Source organism: Mastacembelus armatus, chromosome 16, assembly GCF_900324485.2.
Source record: "Mastacembelus armatus chromosome 16, fMasArm1.2, whole genome shotgun sequence".
Lineage (NCBI taxonomy): Eukaryota > Metazoa > Chordata > Actinopteri > Synbranchiformes > Mastacembelidae > Mastacembelus > Mastacembelus armatus.
Window position 1 is genome coordinate 24274601 of NC_046648.1, and position 25482 is coordinate 24300082.

At 41.0% G+C, this 25482-nt stretch overlaps 3 protein-coding genes across 4 annotated transcripts; 1 reads left to right on the top strand and 2 right to left on the bottom strand.

Annotated features, from left to right (window-relative positions):
- Positions 1 to 7644: 7644 nt before the first annotated feature.
- decr1 (2,4-dienoyl CoA reductase 1, mitochondrial) lies at positions 7645 to 14477 on the bottom strand. Its single transcript, XM_026317754.2, has 13 exons — positions 14346 to 14477; positions 14180 to 14252; positions 12892 to 12988; positions 11769 to 11857; positions 10937 to 11145; positions 10222 to 10279; positions 10046 to 10132; positions 9779 to 9926; positions 9582 to 9681; positions 9403 to 9475; positions 9163 to 9309; positions 9000 to 9062; positions 7645 to 8567 (listed from the first exon to the last, which is right to left on the bottom strand). The coding sequence occupies exons 4-13, from the start codon at positions 11835 to 11837 to the stop codon at positions 8508 to 8510; spliced, it is 1014 nt and encodes a 337-aa protein (XP_026173539.1). The 5' UTR covers positions 11838 to 11857; positions 12892 to 12988; positions 14180 to 14252; positions 14346 to 14477; the 3' UTR covers positions 7645 to 8507.
- On the top strand, positions 12504 to 14591 carry pmvk (phosphomevalonate kinase). The gene is made up of 5 exons (XM_026317755.1): positions 12504 to 12671; positions 12912 to 12975; positions 13065 to 13217; positions 13554 to 13683; positions 13763 to 14591. The coding sequence occupies exons 1-5, from the start codon at positions 12577 to 12579 to the stop codon at positions 13948 to 13950; spliced, it is 630 nt and encodes a 209-aa protein (XP_026173540.1). The 5' UTR covers positions 12504 to 12576; the 3' UTR covers positions 13951 to 14591.
- A 971-nt stretch (positions 14592 to 15562) lies between these two features.
- Positions 15563 to 24149, bottom strand: LOC113136302 (tropomyosin alpha-4 chain-like). Of its 2 annotated transcripts, none has more exons than XM_026316985.2 (9): positions 23851 to 24149; positions 22631 to 22774; positions 21248 to 21381; positions 20814 to 20931; positions 19676 to 19746; positions 18314 to 18389; positions 17246 to 17308; positions 17003 to 17072; positions 15563 to 16759 (listed from the first exon to the last, which is right to left on the bottom strand). In XM_026316985.2, the coding sequence occupies exons 2-9, from the start codon at positions 22763 to 22765 to the stop codon at positions 16677 to 16679; spliced, it is 750 nt and encodes a 249-aa protein (XP_026172770.1). In that variant the 5' UTR covers positions 22766 to 22774; positions 23851 to 24149; the 3' UTR covers positions 15563 to 16676. The 2 variants fall into 2 exon arrangements, with proteins under 2 accessions (XP_026172770.1, XP_026172769.1); XM_026316984.1 differs by having other exon boundaries at positions 22631 to 22777; positions 23851 to 24148.
- Between the last annotated feature and the right edge of the window lie 1333 nt (positions 24150 to 25482).

Here is a 25482-nt window from a genome sequence, read left to right on the forward strand (position 1 = left end):
GGACCCCTGCCTTTCACCCAAAGAGAGCTGGGATAGGCTCCAGCAGATCCCTGGGACCCTGGTTAGGACTAAGAGGGTACAGATGATGGATGGATGATCAGGACTAGCGACTCAAGGTGGCGCCAATGCAACCTCAAAGTGGGAGGACCACCTGCAATGGGAACTGGACCTGTAAACTTCTGGTTACTTGGCTAAAGGGAGGCAAACATACATGTAAATGAAAACACAGGGAAATGTGGAGAAAAAAAGAAGGATCTGTTCAAAGATCAGTTAAAAGTCAATGTGGATTCATTATAATATTTCTGTTTCAGAGGTTTACTGTGTATATACTTCGCACAACAGTCTATCATTTGACTAAAGGTTGAGTTAAGTCAACACTCACTCTTGTGGTCATTGTGCTGAACCTTGTTTTGGGTCTGTGTAAGGCTGCGAGTGTTTCTCTCGCGAGATCTGGCTGAGCTAGACTGAACCCTGGTGACGTGTATCCTGGTTAAGCGAATCTGCTTCCGGTCGTTAGCGTGTTGTGTTTCTGTACAGCCCGTTTACAGGTTAGCTCCGGTCTAACGAACATAAAAACGAACTGAGTTCTCTGTACAACACATCATAACACGATATATATGCCGGAACTAGTGGAGTACCGTCTTTTATGTCCGTTACTTCTTGCTGTTTTCCAGACTTAGCGTTAGTTAGCCTATCAGTTAGCTCAGCTAGCTGTTAGCATGACCTCTATCCTGCTCGGTGCCGCATGTTTAGTTTTTCCTCTGCCTTTAGTCACGATGAGACCTGGAATAAGTGAAAGCTTCTGGCACATTTGAAGGGGAGGACCACCGAGGCGGGAAGCTCCGTATCTTAAAACCAAAGCCCGCTAGCCAAACGGTAGCCGTCTGACGGAGCATCACCCTGGTCCGACTGAAACGTCCTGCTAAGCAGAAGCACGCGGCTCATCACCGACCTCTTCACGTTGCTGACCGGTGAGTAATTTTCTGTGGGCCTCTGCCCAATCTGACCACGTCTAGATGCATGTCGTCGTTCCTGTCTATGTGGTGACCAGCAAACGACGTGGGCTTCATAGACCATTGGACCACTTTCTGGAGAAAACCTGGTCTGGTAGCGAGGGACGGCAACCATCTCACTTTGGATGGTGCAACTCTCATCTCTAGAAATCTGTCCTACTTTATTAGTCAACCTAAAGTTTGACAATCCAGTAACAATAAGGCTATAACATGACTAAAATACTTGAGTGACCTCTTTTAGAGAAACATTAACTTTGTACTTAAATCATCAGTAAAATGACTGAAATTGTGTTGAATAAGGCTATAACATGACTAAAATACTTCAGTGACCTCTTTTAGAGAAACATTAATTTTGTACTTAAATCATCAGTAAAATGACTGAAATTGTGTTGAATAAGGCTATAACATGACTGAAATACTTGAGTGACCTCTTTTAGAGAGACATTAACTTTGTACTTAAATCATCAGTAAAATGACTGAAATTGTGTTGAATAAGGCTATAACATGACTAAAATACTTGAGTGACCTCTTTTAGAGAGACATTAACTTTGTACTTAAATCATCAGTAAAATGACTGAAATTGTGTTGAATAAGACTATAACATGACTAAAATACGTCAGTGACCTCTTTTAGAGAGACATTAACTTTGTACTTAAATCATCAGTAAAATGACTGAAATTGTGTTGAATAAGGCTATAACATGACTAAAATACTTGAGTGACCTCTTTTAGAGAAACATTAATTTTGTACTTAAATCATCAGTAAAATGACTGAAATTCTGTTGAATAAGGCTATAACATGACTAAAATACTTCAGTGACCTCTTTTAGAGAAACATTAATTTTGTACTTAAATCATCAGTAAAATGACTGAAATTGTGTTGAATAAGGCTATAACATGACTAAAATACTTGAGTGACCTCTTTTAGAGAGACATTAATTTTGTACTTAAATCATCAGTAAAATGACTGAAATTGTGTTGAATAAGGCTATAACATGACTAAAATACTTGAGTGACCTCTTTTAGAGAGACATTAACTTTGTACTTAAATCATCAGTAAAATGACTGAAATTGTGTTGAATAAGGCTATAACATGACTAAAATAATTCAGTGACCTCTTTTAGACAGACATTAACTTTGTACTTAAATCATCAGTAAAATGACTGAAATTCTGTTGAATAAGGCTATAACATGACTAAAATACTTGAGTGACCTCTTTTAGAGAAACATTAATTTTGTACTTAAATCATCAGTAAAATGACTGAAATTGTGTTGAATAAGGCTATAACATGACTAAAATACTTCAGTGACCTCTTTTAGACAGACATTAATTTTGTACTTAAATCATCAGTAAAATGACTGAAATTGTGTTGAATAAGGCTATAACATGACTAAAATACTTGAGTGACCTCTTTTAGAGAAACATTAATTTTGTACTTAAATCATCAGTAAAATGACTGAAATTGTGTTGAATAAGGCTATAACATGACTAAAATACTTCAGTGACCTCTTTTAGAGAGACATTAACTTTGTACTTAAATCATCAGTAAAATGACTGAAATTGTGTTGAATAAGGCTATAACATGACTAAAATACTTGAGTGACCTCTTTTAGAGAGACATTAACTTTGTACTTAAATCATCAGTAAAATGACTGAAATTGTGTTGAATAAGGCTATAACATGACTAAAATACGTCAGTGACCTCTTTTAGAGAGACATTAACTTTGTACTTAAATCATCAGTAAAATGACTGAAATTGTGTTGAATAAGGCTATAACATGACTAAAATACTTGAGTGACCTCTTTTAGACAGACATTAATTTTGTACTTAAATCATCAGTAAAATGACTGAAATTGTGTTGAATAAGGCTATAACATGACTAAAATACTTGAGTGACCTCTTTTAGAGAGACATTAACTTTGTACTTAAATCATCAGTAAAATGACTGAAATTGTGTTGAATAAGGCTATAACATGACTAAAATACTTGAGTGACCTCTTTTAGAGAAACATTAATTTTGTACTTAAATCATCAGTAAAATGACTGAAATTGTGTTGAATAAGGCTATAACATGACTAAAATACTTCAGTGACCTCTTTTAGACAGACATTAACTTTGTACTTAAATCATCAGTAAAATGACTGAAATTGTGTTGAATAAGGCTATAACATGACTAAAATACTTCAGTGACCTCTTTTAGACAGACATTAACTTTGTACTTAAATCATCAGTAAAATGACTGAAATTGTGTTGAATAAGGCTATAACATGACTAAAATTCTTGAGTGACCTCTTTTAGAGAGACATTAACTTTGTACTTAAATCATCAGTAAAATGACTGAAATTGTGTTGAATAAGGCTATAACATGACTAAAATACTTGAGTGACCTCTTTTAGAGAAACATTAATTTTGTACTTAAATCATCAGTAAAATGACTGAAATTGTGTTGAATAAGGCTATAACATGACTGAAATACTTGAGTGACCTCTTTTAGAGAGACATTAACTTTGTACTTAAATCATCAGTAAAATGACTGAAATTGTGTTGAATAAGGCTATAACATGACTAAAATACTTGAGTGACCTCTTTTAGAGAGACATTAACTTTGTACTTAAATCATCAGTAAAATTACTGAAATTGTGTTGAATAAGACTATAACATGACTAAAATACTTGAGTGACCTCTTTTAGAGAGACATTAACTTTGTACTTAAATCATCAGTAAAATGACTGAAATTCTGTTGAATAAGGCTACATGACTAAAATACGTCAGTGACCTCTTTTAGAGAGACATTAATTTTGTACTTAAATCATCAGTAAAATGACTGAAATTCTGTTGAATAAGGCTATAACATGACTGAAATACTTGAGTGACCTCTTTTAGAGAGACATTAACTTTGTACTTAAATCATCAGTAAAATGACTGAAATTGTGTTGAATAAGGCTATAACATGACTAAAATACTTGAGTGACCTCTTTTAGAGAGACATTAACTTTGTACTTAAATCATCAGTAAAATGACTGAAATTGTGTTGAATAAGGCTATAACATGACTAAAATACTTGAGTGACCTCTTTTAGACAGACATTAATTTTGTACTTAAATCATCAGTAAAATGACTGAAATTGTGTTGAATAAGGCTATAACATGACTAAAATTCTTGAGTGACCTCTTTTAGAGAAACATTAACTTTGTACTTAAATCATCAGTAAAATGACTGAAATTGTGTTGAATAAGGCTATAACATGACTAAAATACTTGAGTGACCTCTTTTAGAGAGACATTAACTTTGTACTTAAATCATCAGTAAAATGACTGAAATTGTGTTGAATAAGGCTATAACATGACTAAAATACTTGAGTGACCTCTTTTAGAGAGACATTAACTTTGTACTTAAATCATCAGTAAAATGACTGAAATTGTGTTGAATAAGGCTATAACATGACTAAAATACTTGAGTGACCTCTTTTAGACAGACATTAATTTTGTACTTAAATCATCAGTAAAATGACTGAAATTGTGTTGAATAAGGCTATAACATGACTAAAATTCTTGAGTGACCTCTTTTAGAGAAACATTAACTTTGTACTTAAATCATCAGTAAAATGACTGAAATTCTGTTGAATAAGGCTATAACATGACTGAAATACTTGAGTGACCTCTTTTAGAGAGACATTAACTTTGTACTTAAATCATCAGTAAAATGACTGAAATTGTGTTGAATAAGGCTATAACATGACTAAAATACTTGAGTGACCTCTTTTAGAGAGACATTAACTTTGTACTTAAATCATCAGTAAAATGACTGAAATTGTGTTGAATAAGGCTATAACATGACTAAAATACTTGAGTGACCTCTTTTAGAGAGACATTAATTTTGTACTTAAATCATCAGTAAAATGACTGAAATTCTGTTGAATAAGGCTACATGACTAAAATACGTCAGTGACCTCTTTTAGAGAGACATTAATTTTGTACTTAAATCATCAGTAAAATGACTGAAATTCTGTTGAATAAGGCTACATGACTAAAATACGTCAGTGACCTCTTTTAGAGAAACATTAATTTTGTACTTAAATCATCAGTAAAATGACTGAAATTGTGTTGAATAAGGCTATAACATGACTAAAATACTTGAGTGACCTCTTTTAGAGAGACATTAATTTTGTACTTAAATCATCAGTAAAATGACTGAAATTGTGTTGAATAAGGCTATAACATGACTAAAATACTTGAGTGACCTCTTTTAGAGAGACATTAACTTTGTACTTAAATCATCAGTAAAATGACTGAAATTGTGTTGAATAAGGCTATAACATGACTAAAATACTTGAGTGACCTCTTTTAGACAGACATTAATTTTGTACTTAAATCATCAGTAAAATGACTGAAATTGTGTTGAATAAGGCTATAACATGACTAAAATACTTGAGTGACCTCTTTTAGAGAGACATTAACTTTGTACTTAAATCATCAGTAAAATGACTGAAATTGTGTTGAATAAGGCTATAACATGACTAAAATACTTGAGTGACCTCTTTTAGAGAGACATTAACTTTGTACTTAAATCATCAGTAAAATGACTGAAATTGTGTTGAATAAGGCTATAACATGACTAAAATACTTCAGTGACCTCTTTTAGAGAAACATTAATTTTGTACTTAAATCATCAGTAAAATGACTGAAATTGTGTTGAATAAGGCTATAACATGACTAAAATACGTCAGTGACCTCTTTTAGAGAAACATTAACTTTGTACTTAAATCATCAGTAAAATGACTGAAATTCTGTTGAATAAGGCTATAACATGACTAAAATACGTCAGTGACCTCTTTTAGAGAGACATTAACTTTGTACTTAAATCATCAGTAAAATGACTGAAATTGTGTTGAATAAGGCTATAACATGACTAAAATACTTGAGTGACCTCTTTAGAGAAACATTAATTTTGTACTTAAATCATCAGTAAATGACTGAAATTGTGTTGAATAAGGCTATAACATGACTAAAATACTTGAGTGACCTCTTTTAGAGAAACATTAATTTTGTACTTAAATCATCAGTAAAATGACTGAAATTGTGTTGAATAAGGCTATAACATGACTAAAATACTTGAGTGACCTCTTTTAGAGAAACATTAATTTTGTACTTAAATCATCAGTAAAATGACTGAAATTCTGTTGAATAAGGCTATAACATGACTAAAATACTTGAGTGACCTCTTTTAGAGAAACATTAATTTTGTACTTAAATCATCAGTAAAATGACTGAAATTGTGTTGAATAAGGCTATAACATGACTAAAATACTTGAGTGACCTCTTTTAGAGAAACATTAATTTTGTACTTAAATCATCAGTAAAATGACTGAAATTGTGTTGAATAAGGCTATAACATGACTAAAATACTTCAGTGACCTCTTTTAGAGAAACATTAATTTTGTACTTAAATCATCAGTAAAATGACTGAAATTGTGTTGAATAAGGCTATAACATGACTAAAATACGTCAGTGACCTCTTTTAGAGAAACATTAATTTTGTACTTAAATCATCAGTAAAATGACTGAAATTCTGTTGAATAAGGCTATAACATGACTAAAATACGTCAGTGACCTCTTTTAGAGAGACATTAACTTTGTACTTAAATCATCAGTAAAATGACTGAAATTGTGTTGAATAAGGCTATAACATGACTAAAATACTTGAGTGACCTCTTTTAGAGAGACATTAACTTTGTACTTAAATCATCAGTAAAATGACTGAAATTGTGTTGAATAAGGCTATAACATGACTAAAATACTTGAGTGACCTCTTTTAGAGAAACATTAATTTTGTACTTAAATCATCAGTAAAATGACTGAAATTCTGTTGAATAAGGCTATAACATGACTAAAATACTTGAGTGACCTCTTTTAGAGAGACATTAACTTTGTACTTAAATCATCAGTAAAATGACTGAAATTCTGTTGAATAAGGCTATAACATGACTAAAATACTTGAGTGACCTCTTTTAGAGAAACATTAATTTTGTACTTAAATCATCAGTAAAATGACTGAAATTGTGTTGAATAAGGCTATAACATGACTAAAATTCTTGAGTGACCTCTTTTAGAGAAACATTAACTTTGAAAATTGCAGTTTTCTTGGTAATAATAACTTGAGTTTCAGTCCATAGACACATTTGTAGCTGTGGCTTAGTATTTAGAAATATCAGTTCTACCTGGAATTGGGATCAAATGACATGGTTCATCAAACACTTAAGAAATTTTGTGAATATAAAATTGAATTCATGAACCTGTAAAATCAAATTTTATTAAAAATCTGAACTAAAGGGACTGAATTTTGCAGTATAATTTTATTTTTGTCCCTCAATCTATAAGCAGTAACCCATAAACTGAGTAATTTAGCTTATGGTCTTTCTTTTCAGACGTGCTGAAGACTGCGAGAGTTCTGTCGTCTTGAGGGAGAAGAGAAACGTTCCTGAAGAAGCTGCAGAGGTAATAACTCATTACATATGTTACAATCAGTGTAGACACGTCAGCTTTTTATTCCAAGGCTTTAGAAATTTGTAATAACGTGTATGAATTTGGTGGAGGCAGCATGTGAGGAACCAGAACATCAGGCAGTTTTAGAACAAGTTTTATTTCAGCAGTCACATGTGGATTATAAAAATGCTGTCATTGTGTTTATATATAGCATATATTTTAACGGTTGGGTTAATATGAACCATTATTTTTTCCTGAATTAGACACTTCAGTTGGAGATCTTCAAATGTTACAGTATTTTTTGTAAATTTCCTGCAGCTGAAGGAACCAACACAAAAAGAGAAAATCTCCATGATGTGTCTAACTCACTGTTTAATGCTGCAGTCTTGTCTGTAGTGGATTTTTCTCCCATTCTACCTGAATGCAGCACAGGATGAGTAAGTTTTCACAGTCGGCAGTTTTAGCAGCAGAACAGACACTTTGCGCCAACAAACTGAGTTTAATGTGAATTGTTACCATCAACTGTCTTGAGTCTGATCACACAGTCAGAGTGAGTGCCTGTCTTTTTAATGGATCTTTGGTTTTCCTGGTCTTTTCATTATGTCTGTCAGTGTGAGCAGTGCACTCAGTTCAAGCTGCTGAAGACTGAAGAGACAGACGGGCACCTGACCAACATCAGCAGCTTACCTTTGTGACAGGTAAGGGGAGCTGACAGACAGCACACAGAGGCAACAGGTGTAAAGAGTTGAAAGGTAGATGGACCAAAGGTGAGTGGATGGGTATAGAGCACACCTTTATGACAGGTACAGTGAGCTGACAGGCAGTAAGCAGCTTGACAGCTAGCACACCTTTCTTCACATCTACCTGTTAGAGGTGTCCTCACTGGTACATTATGCTGACAAGCAGACAGGCAGAAAGGTGTGCTGTCTGTCTAACCATCAGCTCACCTGATCCTCTACACCTGTGGGTCAATTACAGTAATCCGATTGGTTGGCGTAGTCACATGTGTTTTTAGGATCCTTTAGTGCTTCTGATCATCGTCTCCATCATCTTCCACTGATCTGGAGTCACCTGAGATACAAAGACACAAGTTCAATTGTCTTGATTCCTATTAATCCAAATCGGGGTTGATCTGAAGTGCCAGAGGTTCCTGATAAAGTTTCACCTCCTCTGAGAAGTTCTTCACAACTTCAAAAGCTTCTCATATAAGAGGTGAAACATCTTCAAGAACCTCAAGCAAATCCAGTGACCACTTTCTAACACTTTGCATCTCAAAAGGTTCAGTGTGGTTTCCTACGTCAACACCTTTAAATCGTTACCAGTAAAATTCAGACATGGTGGGTAAGAAAACCCAGTGTTTTCTCTTAAAGGACTAAGTGGAAAATAAACATCTGCTTAACAGCCTGAGTGGGAATGGTGTCTCTGATTTACTTCCTAACCCTGAATTACCTCAATGAGTAACCCATGTTGTGTCTGGGGGAAACATTTCAGTGTGACACTCACCCTGTGCAGCTCGTTAAACTCTCCTGCCATCGACACATACTCTCCCCCATCGAAACGAATCACCTGAACACAAACACACAACAGTTAAACATTTGTTAAACTCTGGTCCTGGACCAGCAGGAATGTACTGGTCTAAGATCAGTCTGATCCAGTTTAAACTCACAGCTCCAGACATCCAGGAGGCGTAGTCGCTGCTTATGTACGCCGCCAGGTTAGCGATCTCTCCTGGTTTTCCCAGTCGACCTGTTGGCATCCGACTGATCATCAATTTCTCAAACGATCCAGTCGGGTCCAGACGGCTGAACGCCCCCTGAACACAATAACCAACAGCAGCGGGTAAAGAACAAACAATGAAGGACATGTAAACAAAAACATATCTGTGAGAACATCATTTGGGTGGTACCTTGGTTTTGATTGGTCCAGGCTGGATGATATTAAACCTGTGGCCATAGCGTCCCCACTCTGCAGCCAGTGACCTGACACACACACACACACACACACACACACACACACAAAACAATTACTATGGCAACAACCTGGAAACCTGTTATACAGAGGTGAAAGGTTAAAGGTCAGACTGACTTGTAGAGTGCGTCGACTCCAGCCTTGGCAGATGCACTTGGGACCACAAAACCAGAACCAGACTCAGCATAGATGGTGGTGATAGCCAGGAAGGACGCACCTGAACAGCAAACACAAACAGTAAACAAAAGGAACAATTAACAAATACCAACAAATTACCTCACTTCAAACTGTCTGATTCTGGATCAGATTCTGACCTTTCTGACTCTGGATCAGTCTCTTGCCCAGCTCCAGAGTAATGAAGGCCGTCCCGTTCAGGACGATGTCGACGATGCTCTTCCAGCCGTTTGGCGATAGACGCTCAGTCGGACAGACAAAGTTTCCTGCTGCATTGTTGATGATCACCTGCACCAACCAGGACACACAGAGACTGATGTCATCATTTTTGTCACAGGTGCTTGGCAGAAACTTGAAATGTGTGTTTATCTGTGGAAATCATATGTTGTGTGTGTGTGTGTTTTTACATCAGGTAGTCCTGTCAGACTCTCCATCTGGTCCACACATCGAGAGACAGCCTGCGGATCTCGGACGTCACACTGAACCGCATGGACCTGGGGAGAGAAGAGATGGACCAGGATAAATCAGTTTAGGCTGGTCCAAACTAGGCCAGACAGGTTTCAGACCAGTTCTGGTTTGTTACCTTGTTTCCCGTCTGGCTGCTGATCTCCTCGGCCGTCTGCTGCAGGACATCTAACTTTCTGAATAACAAACATCAAGTCCTTTATCAGTTACATGTAAAACCAGACCACGGCTTGTGTCTCACAGAATCTGATGTTTTAGCTGTGGGGAGAACTGGTGGGGACAGACAAACATCTGAGCAGAGCAGAACAGAGAATTGTGTTAATGTGTTCAGCCTGTAATGTGAACTTTACAATAAATGTCTTTATGTAGCACTGCATCTTTCAGCTGTTTATCTCTGTTACAACAAGCTTTTCATCATTACATTAGCAGGAAAATATATCACACATCATGTGACCTCTGTCCTGCTGTTACTGTGGTTCTCACAGGAAAGGCCGACCACAGTAGCTATTACTCATTTTTAAAGAATAATACTGACGGTGATTTGGTATGAATTTCTTATTTTCCACAAATCTCAGATACAGAGACCGACACCAGAAGCAGTTTGTTGGAAATAACCGTTGTTGGTGAGGAAGAACCATGTGGGCCAGTGCAGCCCTGTGGCTCCCTGCTGTGTTATTAATAGACAGTGGAGGTCCATGGCACAGACCGATAAGCTAAATCCAGGTTCTGGATTCACACACATTCATTGTTGCTGTCAGTCTTTGGCTGGGATCTGTGCAGAATAATTAAAATACAAAAAAAAAAAAAATCACATTGGTCATCCGACCTCTGACCTGCTGGCGATGACACACTGAGCTCCCAGCTGGGACAGGGTGGTGGTCATGGCTCGGCCCAGTCCCGTCCCCCCTCCCGTGATGAAGGCCACTCTGTTGTTGAAAGCCCCCTTCGGCAGCATGACGCCTTCAACTGGGGAGAAGAACTCCGACTGAGGAGGAGGAGGAGGAGAGATGGAGCGCAGACCCACCGAGCTGTGGAACCATGACTGAAGAACAGAAGAGAACCAAAAAACGTTCTTCATGTGAAATATAAACTATTCATTTATATGAATGTACAATAATAAGAATCATCACATCCAGTATTTACAGATTCCCCTGAATGAAACGATGAAAACTGATTTTTTATATTAAAACCAAAATATTTTGGCTCAGCTGGTTGTTTAACTAAAGGCTTAGCAGGAAGTTACATCTTTGACCTTTGAGCCTCAAAATTAACAGAAACCTTTTTAAAATTTGCCACAGATCGACAATAATATTTGTGTTGAGTGAAGCTGCCAATTAAACCAAATCACCAAATCGTGTGAATCATCAGAAACTTCGATCCTGATCATCGATTAATGCTCGTGCACCTTGAATGCTGTCAGTGCACATGAAAAGTGGGTGAAAGGTCAGACTCCAGTAAGGGCCCATTTATTTACTATAGCGTTATATTAAATTAATCAGATGGGACGTGACAGTCGGTTAATTAATCAGTTCGATAAAACGCCCATGTAGTATAAGCCGCGGTCGGACGCTGATTATTGATTATTGATTGTTTTGTTTGCAACAGTTGAAAGGCGTCGATGTTTGATGATAAATGTTTAATAATAAGTTGATTTTTTTGTCTCACCCTGGGAAATAAAGTTGTCGCTGATCGGAAAACTCCCGTTCTTCTCCACAAACTCGCAGCTGCGGCCATGTTGATCGAGAATCGACGACCTTTGACCCGGAACATACCAGCACAGGAGAGGAGGAGAAGCAGGGACAAAAGTCAATATTAATATGAACATAATACGTTGTAAACTGAACAGTTTTAAATAAGAGTCGTAACAATAGTAATAAAAAAAGAGCAGACACAGTCAGAAACTGAACAAAGCTACAATGGGGGAATAAAAATGACTGACACTAGTAACTAGTTAACGGATCTTGAGTTAATAAGTTGAAATAAAGTCTCTACATGACGCATGTGAAAATTACTGAAACAACCGGAATCAACAGTGTAAATAAAACTGTAAACAGTTTAAATAAACCTATAAACGGTTCAGTGTTTCTGGTTTTAGTCAGTTTGTTTTTTTACCTTTCACCCCCCTCAGATCCGGAGCAACAGTGGTACAGTCTAGAATATGACGATGATCACGTGCTACCGTAATGCCTCTAAAATATAACTACTTTAAAAAGTCCGCTTCATTTTTTAAAATCTCTCCACAAACACAAATAAACGATTAGCTTCATCGAGAGTTAATTATGTTGCTATCGATTATTGATTTGATTATTCCTTCTGGTGAGTGCTTAAATCAGTCTGAGGGGGGTTTAATTTGAAGAGATTCCCATGTACTCGGACACTTACGGTAAAGGACCGGTGTGGTCCGACATTCGGAACACGGAGCTAAAGGCCGATTGACTAACGGCGGGTATCGATAAGTGATTATTGAACACGGATGGAGGACCGAGCCTCTGAACCCGAACTGGTTCTGGTCTTCAGTGGGAAACGGAAATCTGGAAAGGACTATGTGACAAACCTGATTCGGGACCGGTAAATAAACGACGTTTGTTTTATTAAAGCTTTTAAAGTAAAGTCCAGTTTATTTCTCTAAATTTTAAACAATGAGTTTCTTTTGTGGACGTAAAAAACAGAAGTTAATAAAGACCTGAAGCTACAAACCCTGGAGTCTGGGACTAGGTCTCTAAAACATTAACGTCTGTGGTTCTACACAAATGACAACATAAATCCTTAAAGTCTTATTAGATCTTACCTGTTCTGGTTCTTCTGTAGTTTGGGGTCTGAGGTTTGCTGCATCCTGCGTCTGTCCGGGCCTCTCAAACTGCAGTACGCTCAGGTGAGACCTACACCTGCAGATACACACGCAACACGTCACCATGGTTACACCACCACGTTCACTTCACGCTGGTCTTGTCGGTCCCGCAGGAACATGGTCTGGACCTGGACGAGCTGCTGGGTCCTGGCCCCTATAAGGAGCAGTATCGCGCTGACATGATCCAGTGGGGGGAAACTCGACGACGTCAGGACCCCGGATTCTTCTGTCGCCTAGCAACCAGGGGAGCACGGCAACCAGTTTGGGTATATCACCAAAACACGTGGTGATGATGAAGTGAGGAAGCTTCATCATCATGTTTTCTCGCAGGGGGAGGACAGATGTTAGACCCGAACCTTCTCTGTCTGCTGCAGACTGTAACATCCAGGTTCACTCTGTTCTCACGCCACAGCGGCTCAGGACTGACCGGGTCAGACACAAAACAGTCTCTCAGGAAATGCAGACATGGGAGAAAAATAAAAGAGTTACACAGGCCACAGGTGCAGACTGTTTCAGGGCTGATGAAGGTGTTGATCAGGTGTTGAGCGACTCTGTTCTGTGATTGGTCAGGTGTTCAGCGACTCTGTTCTGTGATTGGTCAGGTAGTGAGTGATGCTCGCAGACTGTCGGACCTGCAGTGGTTCTGGTCAGAGTTTCCTCGGCAGACCCGGTGTGTCAGGATTCAAAGTTCAGAAAAAACTCGCAAACAGAGGGGGTGGAGCTTCACTGCAGGTAAGGTTGACCTGTCTCTTCCTGTCAGGCTTTGAGGTATGGACCACGTCCTAGTGTGTCTTACCTGTCTGTCTCCCAGGTGTGGATGATGCCGAATCGGAATGTGGTTTGGACAGCGGAGTTGAATTTGATTGGGTCATCACTAATGAGGCCGACGCCCCCTCGCTAGAGGAGCAGTTGGAGCCAATCCTGAAGATGGCCACAGAAGCAGTTTCTCCATCATCATCATCGTCATCATCATCATCAATCAACGCTCTTAATCACTGATCAGTAACGTTATTGATAAATACTAATGTTCAGTATCAGCAGCAGGTCTGTGGAGCTCATCACTATTTCCTTTCAGATGATCAATAAAGTTTTTCTTTGACAAAACCAGATGTTAAAATAGTTTGAACCATCAGAATATTTGATCAGTAAATCAATAATGAACAGTCAGAAGTCAAGATCTGGGTTGGTGACGCCATCAAATGAGCAAAGGCTGATGGGAAATTCTTACCTGGACCAGTGCACTGCAGAAACCCAGCTGAGCAGGTGTTCAAATCTAACGCCTGGTTTCTGGAGGGTTCCACCTGGAGAACAGACAAACACAGACCAAGTCATCCGCACCTGAGGGACAGGTGGACGCAGACATTCTCATGTTACCTGAGCAACTTGATACTAACCTGCATGCAAACTTTCACCATGAAGCTGAAACGCTTCCTGTTAAATGTAATTCTGATGTTGTCCAGCAGGTGTCCCCAGCTCAGCCCAGTGATTTAATCTCCACAGGGGTTTCGCTTGTTTCCTGGTCTGTGAAATGTGAAGGTTGACACTGGTGTCTCTGCCTTCAGTGCTGTCGTAGTCCTGCACGTTACTGCTGTTTAGACATGTTACAGTGTTTTGTAATAAAAAGATATTTTACTGCTGAACAAGTCACTGCTTTGTTCTTCACCTGAGACAAGTCTGTGAGACATAAAAATTAAGGTTCAGATATTTGTAAGTGGATCAGTGAGAGGTTTTAAATATGTCTATGTTTTGCTACTTTATACTTCTGCTCAATTGCATTCTGACCTACACTGAGCACAAAACCTAACAAACAGTAAAAATTCATCTATACTGATTAGCCTGTACAGGGAGGTGGGGGGCTGGAACCAATTCCAGCATGCAGTGGGTGAGAGGGAGAGTGCACCCTGGACAGATCAGCAGTCACTCACAGGGCCGACAGACACAAACATACACCAACCAACTGAACCTGCATGTGTTTGGACTGTGGGAGGAGAAAACCCACACAGACACAGGGACAACATGCAGACTCCACACAGAAAGGCCCCTGGTCCACCTGGGTTCAGACCCTAATCCTGACCTGCATGTGTTTGGACTGTGGGAGGAGAAAACCCACACAGACACAGGGACAACATGCAGACTCCACACAGAAAGGCCCCTGGTCCACCTGGGTTCAGACCCTAATCCTGACCTGCATGTGTTTGGACTGTGGGAGGAGAAAACCCACACAGACACAGGGACAACATGCAGACTCCACACAGAAAGGCCCCGGGTCCACCTGGGTTCAGACCCTAATCCTGACCTGCATGTGTTTGGACTGTGGGAGGAGAAAACCCACACAGACACAGGGACAACATGCAGACTCCACACAGAAAGGCCCCGGGTCCACCTGGGTTCAGACCCTAATCCTGACCTGCATGTGTTTGGACTGTGGGAGGAGAAAACCCACACAGACACAGGGACAACATGCAGACTCCACACAGAAAGGCCCCGGGTCCACCCGGGTTCAGACCCACAACCTGCCGCTGTGAGGAGACAGTGTTAACCACTGTGCAGTGAACATTTATACCTTCGCTGTTCAGATGAGTCTGTAAATGAATAAAAACCACAGTAAGTCTCAGTTTGGATCTACATACCAGTGACGGTGCTTTTATTTTATAAAATCCTGTCCTGATCTATTACAATCAGCTGTGACATCAGCACAGTAATGACATCATCGCCAGTTTCCAGGTAAAAACATTTCTAAATTTTATTTGTTCATGTCATCAGGTCAAAGGTCATCTGTAGAAAGAAAAAAAAAAACTGGCGTGGATTTGTGATCTCCTATTGGCCCCTGGGTTACCATATATGGCATTGGAATGCCTTGCTATGATTGGCTACCTTAAACCACACCGCCAGGAACAAATCTTGCAAATCATTGGCTAACAGGAAGTTGGCTCTAATCAATAATTATTGTATCAAAGAAAACTAATCAGTAACGACAAACCGTTCAGACAAACACTTGATTAGTTGTTAGTCAATTAGTTTTTAACAAAGCAATGGCTGTAAGTCACGGTTAAACTCCCTTATAGACAAAAAATATCCAGCAGCTCCTCATCTGGTCTCCCTCACATAATACTGAGGAGGGGAAGGGAGGGGAGGGGGAGGGTTGGCACTGTCAGTGGGTGAGGAGGCGGGGGGGAGGCGCAGGGTGGAGATAAGGAGGAGGAGCGCCAGACAGACGGAGAAAATTAAAGCAACACTGCATGACTTAAAGGTTCAGAAAAGGAATGTGTGCAAGCAAGAATCATTGGGGGTGGGGTTGGGGGAGGTGACACCATCCTGACACCTCCCTCACATCCACCACAGGAGGAGGAGCAGAGGAAGTTAAGGAGGAATGTTTGGTTTTCCTGACGCCCACAGAGCAGCCGGCAGAGGGAGGTGAAGGAGAAAAAGTGCAGTGAAGGGGACGCTGGGGGTGTAACAATGGAAGAACAAGAGGAAACTGTTGGCAGCAGGAGGTGCAGGAAGGAGGAGGTGGTACAAGAAAAGGAATGTTTTGGCCACAGAGTTTGACCCTGACCTCCTCAACATCCACAGGGGGAGGAGAGTTGGACAAGTAACAGTTGGAGGAGGAGGGGGGACAAAAACAGGAGGTGCAGGTCTAAGGAGGAGCAATAGGAATGTTTTTGTCACAGAGTTCCACCTATTGGGTGGCGGGGAAGCTGGGGGAGGAGCAGTGAAGAGGAGGTTCAGCAGCAGTTGAGCTCCTCCATGGTCTGATTCAGAGTTGTCTGAAGCTCCATGTTGGCGTTTTTGGCTGAAGTCAGAGAGTCTGGAAACAGAAAGAAACGGTCACATGAGAACATGCTGCCCTCAAATCACCAGGACGTCAAGTCCTTTATCCAAGTCCTTAAATCAGTTTAAAGTCCCACACTGACATCGTCTCAGATCGAGCCATTCAAAGGTCGAATCACATTAACTTATTATTTTAACACGACAAATATTCCTAAAACCACGGTTTTGTTTTTTGGCAGCTGATGAGCAAAGTCGTGCACACGGACAAAGTCGGTCTCACCTTCCAGGCCGTCGATGGTTTTCTCCAGTTTGGCCACCGAACGCTCAGCAAACTCTGCTCTGGTCTCGGCCTGGAGCACAGGAGATCAACAGGTGATAATCAGGAGAAAGCAGAAAACATATCTTGATTTCCAGCGAGGAGCAGCGGAGGTGTCTGGGAGGCTCAGAGGAGTTTCAGGAACATGCCACTGCTCACGAACGTCAGGAATATCTGAGAAACGATTGTTGAATATTTGTCTCTCACCTCCTTGAGCTTGCTGCTCAGGTTCTTGATCTCCTCTTCATACCTGTCTTCCTTCTGAGAATACTGAGAGACAGAGAGAACAGCCAATCAGAGAACCAGGTGTGGGGACACCTCTGAATGTGTCAGTCCATCACATGTTTCAGCTGCTGAGGACGGCTTAGTCCATGTGGATTAAACAGCTGCTGGGTCAGGTCTCCACAGGTAAAAAAAAACTAAAGGCAGGCAGCAGGTGAAGACATGAGCAAAGTTCTCTAAACATAAACGGCGTAATTTGATCTTTTATTTATTATGACAACCTCAAACTTCTGTCATCAGGACGTGTCCAGGATGCAGCTGAGTGACTCTGCACATGCAGACAGATGGTTAGTATAAAATCAGCTCTTCTGTTATCTTGCATTAAATCAGGATCAGGTGGGAACTGACTGAACATCTGAATGTGCCCTGACATGAAAACAGAAGACGGCCTCGGACCAGCCCACCTGGGCGAGTTTTAACACGAGTGACTGTGTAGCTTGCGTTTAAAGAATGAGCTGGTTTTTGGAAACAGACGGGCCTCCCATTGTTGGTGAGGAAGAACCATGTGAGCCAGGTCAGCGGTGTGGCTCCCTGCTGGGTTCTTAATAGTTTGTGGACAACAATGGAGGTCTACGACACAGACCCGTAAGCTGAACCAGGTTCTGGATTCACACACATTCATTGGTGCTGTCGGTCTCTGGATGGGATTTGTGCGGCTGCTTCCTTTAATTAACGTCCTGCATGCTGGGATTGGCCCAATCTGTTGCTGAGCTTTGTGGGTGCAGGTTTACAGGATTTGACTTGTGCTGGACTGACTCATTGTAAGGCTGAGCAGACTGAACCGAGACTGGGCCTTAGAAAACCTACTTCCGTTATCAATACTTCATGCGGTCCTGGACGGCTGTGAAATTGGTGTCTAACACGTTTAAGAGGTTTGAAAGACCCCCCTGCCCCTGCCCCTGCCCCTGCCCCTGCCCCCCCTGCCCCTCCTCCTCCTCCTCCTCCTCCTCCTCCTCCTCCTCCTCCTCCTCCTCCTCCTCCTCCTCCTCCTACCTTCTCAGCCTGGGCCTCCAGAGACTTTGAACTAGTGAAGACAGTTTTCAGCTCCTCCTCCAACACTCGACACTTACTGCAGGTCAAAGGTCACATCAAACAGAAGGGACATGTCAGGTGTGGTGAGCTGCTGTTGTGTTCGTGTGCAGTTGTGTGTGTGGTCTGGTGCAGCAGGTTAAAGTCATGCAGAGAGCAGCAGGAGGAGCTGAAGCAGCAGCTAAAGGTCAGAGGAGGTCAGCAGGAGGTTAGGAGGAGGAGCTCCCCTTGTTGGACTCACACCTGGTGGGAGAAAGGTCAGGTGACCCCCAGTACCTTGTCCTCTGACATCTGCAGGCTTTTCAGCGACTGGTCGAAACTCCTCAGCTGCTCCTCCAACCTCCGAACCTTGCTGTTAGACAGGTAAGTGGACAGACAGGTAGACAGGCAGCAGGATGGAGGAAGCAGGACATGCAGCAATGACACGTTTCCATGGAAACAGACAGGAAGAGAAAAACGGATCCAGTAAGATTAGAGCGCTGTTAGTGAAGCAGTGTGACATCATACTGAGGTCATCAGTCTGATTACCAGCTCACCTGAACCAGGTGATCAGAAACTGCAGTAACCAGCAGGTGTCGCAGTATTTACTCTGCCCGAAGCCCTGTCTGACACTGTGTGTGTGTGTACTGTCTACACACTGACTGTGTGTGTGTGCGCACTGTGTACACACTGACTGTGTGTGTGTGTGTGTGTGTGTGTACTGTCTACACTCTGACTGTGTGTGTGTGTGTGTGTGTACTGTCTACACACTGACTGTGTGTGTGTGCGCACTGTGTACACACTGTCTACACATTGACTGTGTGTGTGTGTGTGCGCACACACACACACTGTCTACACACTGACTGTGTGTGTACCCTACCTGTCTGTGTGTCAGACAGGTGTGTAAGAGCAGCAAGAGCTTCATGCAGCTGTTAGACATGCACAGTGTGTGTGTGTGTGTGTATTATACAGTGTCCACTTTATTAGGTACAGCTCTACAGTCCAACACTGCAACATTTCCACAGTTAAGTTCTTGGTTCTGGTCTTTGTAATATTGAGTTTTTGTTCATTCAGCTCACTAATCACCAGTGACTGTGTTACAGGGAACCGCACTATATTTAGCCATGTTCCTAATAATCCAGACCAACAGAACCTTTAACTCTGAGCTCAGGAATAAAACTGTCTTTATTGGCAGAAATGTGTAAATTCAAAGACCTCACAGGCTGCTATAATTAAACTTCTTTCTATTTAGAAGAAGTTTAATTATAGCAGTACCTAATAAAGTGGACCCAGAGTAAATGTGTGTATGTGTGTGTGTGTGTATGTGTGTGTGTGTGTGTTATAAACCTCTCAGACTGTTCAGCTCTCTCTTCAGCTCGTTCCAGTTCCCCTTCCACCATCACCAGTTTACGAGCCACCTGTCAATCAAATACCTGATGTAAATCCATCAATCACACCACAGAACATGTGATTTCAGAAGACCCTGCCTGCTGCACAGAGCAGAGAACCCAGCAGCCTCTGACAGCACCTCAGGAACAGGCAGATGAGCTGCTGGTAAACAGGTTCTCTGCTCTGAAACAGATCACCATCTGTGGGATCATCTACTAATTTCACGCTTGTGAGAGGAAAACACAGTTAAGAGAAATTCATTACCATGGAAACAGTACTCTACACACAGATCAACTGTTAGCTGCACAGAGCACAAGCCTGCTACTTGGCAAGAGAAACAAAGTAAAAATAAAAATAAAGAGCGAATTGTTGCAAAACACAGTGACGCTATAAACCTCGACTCCCATCAGTCACATGGGAAATATCAGACCTCCATCCAATATAACGGATGAGCTGGCAGAGCTGATGAAGGACCAGCTACGCTTCATTCATTCTTCGCTTCAACTCATTCCCGACCGTCTTGTGACTGTGGATGGTTTCCCACCGGTGAGGGTGGACACAGGCTACACTACACCTATGGAGCCACAGGTCCTCTGTCCCTGCTGCCATCACACTCCACAACTGTCACTACATTCGTCATCGATTGTATTGATGCTTCTATGAACTGACACTGACTGATTTTGTTCTCATGGAGTTGCACATATTATCATTAGTACTGCTGCAACACCTGAGCTTCCCTGCCAGGCCATCAATAAAGTGTTATCTGATCAGACACACTCAGCTCTTTGGACAGAGCTGCACCAGGGAAGAACAGAATACCCTGCACAGATCCAGGTGTGCAGAGCCTGTACAGACTCACCCGAGACTGGAAGCTGTAATTACTGCCAAAGAGGTGACGGCACCATCCTGAATTAAGGGCGTGAATACTTTGGTTTGTTTAAACAAATTTGCAAAAAAATTCCTAAAGCATGTTTCCACGATGCCATTACAGGTCACTGACGTAGACTGATGTGCAAAACGTTTTAGGTCAAAGTGAAGCCCAAACACAGTACAGTCTGCAGAAAGTGAAGGAGTGTGAAAGCCATGTTCCTCTTACCTCCTCGTATTTACGATCAGCCTCCTCTGCGATCTGTTTGGCCTCCCTCAGCTGCACCTCCAGATGCTCCATCTTCTCCTCATCCTTCAGAGCTCTGTTCTCAATCACCTTCATGCCTCTGATGTGGGGAACAGCACCGTAAGTATTGATGTATGATCAGCTGTCATCTGCTGTTTTCTGTTTAAATTCAGTGGATCATTTCTACAGAGCACAGTCTCTCCACACCCTGAGCTCGTAAAGTAAACACAGCTGTGTGTCATGTGTCGCTTTGATGTTTTAAAGACCAGTCTGCAGTCAATGGATATAATGGACACATGACAGACATGAGGGAGACAAACCCACAAGGAGAAACAGGAGGCTGAACATACAACACTCATATGTGCCCAGGGATCAAATTTCATGACAGTTTCATAAAACAACCTAACCCCCCTGACCTCTCGCTCTCGTCAGCAGCCTTCTCCACCTCGTCCAGTTTGTGAAGGGCAGTGGCCAGTCTCTCCTGAGCTCGGTCCAGGTTCTCTTCAGTGAGCTGCAGACGACGGCCCAGAGACGTGACCTCCGCCTCTGCCTGCAAAACACACACACACACAGAGAGAGAGAGAGGAGGGTCAGACAGGTAACGGACAGGAAGTAAAAGCGCACAGGTGATGCCTGATCAGATGGCAGACATGCAGTCAGATGTCACAGTAGGTCAGCTAGTGGCGTCAGTCTGCTTTAAATACAGAGCAGTTTGAGTTATGGTTTTCAGGTGGAGCCTCCAAACACCTGCTGCTGACATCACCTGATCAATTACTGTTCCAGCTCAATAATCCAGCACCAGTGACTGGAACTGTACTATTTCTGTCTGACTTCAAGTCAGTGAGGCGAAGCTGTGCGTTATCACTAAGTACATGTTTCTGCTGCAGCTTATCTCACAGGATGTTAACACACTGATACACTGCTGCAGTACCAGCGTTTACTGCTGTGTTAGACTGTAGTACCCATACTTCACTCTGTTGACTACATGGGGTATGTATCAGAGATTAGGGCTGCTCCCTATAAGACTTGCATTTCACACTGCACTTGTTTTTGTGGCATCACTGTGAACTGAACAACACCTGAGCCTGAAGACGGTATAAAAATCTTAATCTCTTCTGAAACCAACAGAACCACAGAACTAATTGGAACGGAACCAGGAAGCAGGAGAATGGGTGACGTGTCACACAGTCTCGGCTCTGGTGCGCATGAAGTTGCTAAATCAACCTCTGAACCAGAGGCAGACACAAACTCCTCTCCTGTGGTCCACGGTGACTGGGCTCAGCACCATCAGCAGCTGGCAGGAGACACTGTGACCAGCATGTACACATTTAATATCTCCATCAGTGTCTTCATTGCTGGTTAAGTTCCTCAGCAGATGTTCATTAAATGTGCAACAGATACTGATGTGTTGTTTCTACTGGTGCCGCTGCAGTGCAGACCCCATATTTCATTTATCAAAAAGGTGATGAGTTTGTATCTGTGATCAAGAGGATGTTTGTGGAGAAATGTGCAGTCACTGAATAAAGTTAAATGAATGTTACAAACAATGTGCGAGGAGCTTCAGACACACAGTGCTGTATACCTAATTACAACAGAGCACAGACGATCTGTCGTACTCCAGTAGTAGAACACAGAACACTGTCACTAGAACACACCAGACATTACTCCTACAGCAAGTATTTGACTATTTACAGCATCGGGCACGATCGAATGGAGAAAACAGTGTGAAACATAAGAACCACCACAGAAGAAGAGGAGTACTGACTCTCCTCCACCTCTACATATATCAGCACATATACCTCCTCTCTTGCCCTCTTCTCCTTCTCCACCTCCTTCTGCAGTTTCTCTGCTCTCTCCTCAGCCTCCTCCGCCTGCTCCTGCAGAACCTTGATCTTCTTCTTCACGGCCTCGATGCTGTTCACGCCTCCACTCATCTTTGTCTTCTACTGCAAAATAATCATCAGAAGGTTTACTTCATATTTTACATGTTCAGTACAGAGTGTAATGATATCAATACTATAAACAAACATGCCGCATTTTATTTTGACCCACACACTCTGGCCTCCTGCCACAGTTTGATCAAATATCAAAGTGACCAAATCAAATGGCTCATTTTGGTGAAACATATCAGTAGATCAGTTTTCTGTCCAGCTCTCACAGGAAACAGCAACAGATTCATGAGTAATGTAGATGAAGCACAAACAGCAGGACAGAGGATGTAGGTGGTTGACCTGTCTGACACCTCAAGGTCCAAATGAGCTGGTGGCCTTCTCTAAATCTCTGAGCTGTTCAGTTTCCCTGTGCGTCACTATAACTTTAATTTAATTAGCCTAATTATTTCAAAACACAAAAAATATCAGATGTGATCAGGAAGACAACACAGTTCAAACCAGACGTGGAAATGAGAAAGAAATCTCTCCAACCAAGGATCGTTTTAACATCAAATCATCTGTATTCGTTCATTTTCTACCCAAAGCCAAAATGAATTCAGCTGCTGCTCTGGGTCTTGAACTACAGTGACCTCAGTAGCTTGGTTTAGTTTTTAGGTTTAGTTTTTAGGTTTTTGAATGAAACAGAACATCTGAGGACGTAGCTCAGAACAGATACTTTTTGATTTCTTTGCGTTTTAAGAGACTGAAAGATGAAACTAAGCTCAGTGTTGTCAAACATATTGATTAAACGGAAAATAAACATCAAGGTGATTCTTGTACTTCACTATTAGATTTAGCGGCAACGTGCTCAAAACCAAAAACTCGGCGTTCCCTCTCGTCTCTGTGTGAATAAAGTTTAGTTTGCATTTGGTTTCCTTTAACATTATGTCCTTCCTTTGAATAACAAGTATTATTGATTATGGGGTGTCTATCGATCAGTTATTTGTTCCTACGTGTTGCTGATCTGTAGTTAGCATGTTAGCTCCTGATGCTAACGGACGACCACCGCCCTGTTAGCGTGTTAGCATATTAGCAGAGCAACGAGCTAACACAGACCAGGTGAGGTGTCCCCGGCTGATCCGTCTCACCTGTCTGCGTCCTCTGAAGAAAACACACCTGTAGCTCGAGCTCGACTTGTCCGTCACTTCCCTGTTAGCAGAAGGCTAACTAGTAGCTGCTAGCGGCTAAAGGTACAATTACTTTTTAAAACTCGATAAAGTTTCAAAAAGTGCGTCGCCGAGTCTGTCTGAACCGGCACACGGATTCTGGCCTCTGCGTCTTAGTATGTGAAGTATTCGGTGCTGGTCTCACTCGGTCCGGGTTCCAGTCTTCGCAGCTTCCTGATGCAGCCAACTCCCAACTCAGGACTACACCCTCTTCCGGGTTAAATTCCCTCCACCGGAAGTGACGCACGTAAATCCAAAATAAGACGTGAATAACCGAATTTATTGTTGAAACTATTAAAATATTATTTACTTAATAAAATATAATAGTTAATGTTACAAAGAACTGTCACAGTTCATTATATAATTTGTGTAAATAAGTTCACTTAATTTTTTTGTCTAAAATCTGAATTATCATAATTTTATTGAAATTAATCACCATTAAAAAGAAGAAAAGTTAGAGGGGAAACCTGTGGAGTATCATATATATTTATATTTATTATATAAAGGCCCTACACTTCCCAGACTTTTATTGATTTTTATATCAAATGTTCCATGTTCCATCCATCTGCAACAAACCTATCCTATCAATAAGACTAATATTTTTTTAAATAATTTAGTATTTATATTAAAAGAATAAACTAAAGTGAATGATCTCTAAAAATAAAAAAGACAAACAGCAGCAGTGTGTCCATCTGATTAGATTTATAAAGAGCACAAATACAGTCAAAGCATAAACACCATAAACTTACAGAACAGAATCATTTTTACACTTTTCTGATCAAATCTTTATACAAACACTAAGTTCAGCTCAACATTTCTACGTTTCAAGAGTTAAAATATATTAAAGTAAGAAGCCGTGAAGCCAGAACAGTTCAGTTTAATGAGTTCAGTCTGAATTTTAAACTGCTGTCAAACATCTCAGCAACACAAATATTACAGCATCACATCAGGATATTACAGCATTATTACCCAATACCACACCTGTCTGAACATGATCGGCTCGGTCTGTGCACCTCATCAGGATACAAACTTGGTTCTCTGATGGTTCACAACAGGCTGTGGCTCACTCTATTGCGATAAATCTGAGGAAAATCATCAAACTTCATAATTAAATCATCAATTCTTTCTCTTCTATTAACCTCCCAAAGGAGTCATTTAATGTTAGAAACATCAGGAGGTTAAATCATAAACTTCAGCTTCATATCCAGTTAGATCACAGCTGTAAACAGCTGTGTTTGGCACCAGGTGAGAAACTTCATTAAAAGGTTTAAAGGGATGAGTTTAAAATTCACTGTGTTTATGTTAAATTCCTCCTGTAAACCACAAACAGATTCTAAATCATCACCTCACTGACATTTTTTATAGCTGCTGCTTCGTTATATTTATTTGTCCTCTGTGTTTTTGGAATTTACAAACGTGGCTTCTTACACCACAGCTCTTCTTTAGAGCTATGAGGGTGTTGGTTAAACTCTTAAGTCAGACGTCCCGACTGTAGCTCATCTATGTTTTTGTTTTCACTCAGGGCGTGTGTTTGTCTGACTAAGAGCAAACACA

What these genes read in the sequence shown, in the direction of transcription:
- decr1 (XM_026317754.2), bottom strand. Translation starts at nt 11,837, where the DNA reads ATGGCCGCAGCTGCGAGTTTGTGGAGAAGAACGGGAGTTTTCCGATCA. An exon ending in CGACAACTTTATTTCCCAGG is followed by an intron (nt 11,146 to 11,768) that starts GTGAGACAAAAA and finishes TCTGTTCTTCAG; the next exon opens with TCATGGTTCCACAGCTCGGT. An exon ending in ACTGATCCAGAGTCAGAAAG is followed by an intron (nt 9,682 to 9,778) that starts GTCAGAATCTGA and finishes TTTGCTGTTCAG; the next exon opens with GTGCGTCCTTCCTGGCTATC.
- pmvk (XM_026317755.1), top strand. Translation starts at nt 12,577, where the DNA reads ATGGAGGACCGAGCCTCTGAACCCGAACTGGTTCTGGTCTTCAGTGGG. An exon ending in ACAAACCTGATTCGGGACCG is followed by an intron (nt 12,672 to 12,911) that starts GTAAATAAACGA and finishes GTTCTTCTGTAG; the next exon opens with TTTGGGGTCTGAGGTTTGCT. An exon ending in GGGGTGGAGCTTCACTGCAG is followed by an intron (nt 13,684 to 13,762) that starts GTAAGGTTGACC and finishes TCTGTCTCCCAG; the next exon opens with GTGTGGATGATGCCGAATCG.
- LOC113136302 (XM_026316985.2), bottom strand. Translation starts at nt 22,765, where the DNA reads ATGAGTGGAGGCGTGAACAGCATCGAGGCCGTGAAGAAGAAGATCAAG. An exon ending in AGAGCTGAACAGTCTGAGAG is followed by an intron (nt 18,390 to 19,675) that starts GTTTATAACACA and finishes TTTGACCTGCAG; the next exon opens with TAAGTGTCGAGTGTTGGAGG. An exon ending in AACCATCGACGGCCTGGAAG is followed by an intron (nt 16,760 to 17,002) that starts GTGAGACCGACT and finishes TTCTGTTTCCAG; the next exon opens with ACTCTCTGACTTCAGCCAAA.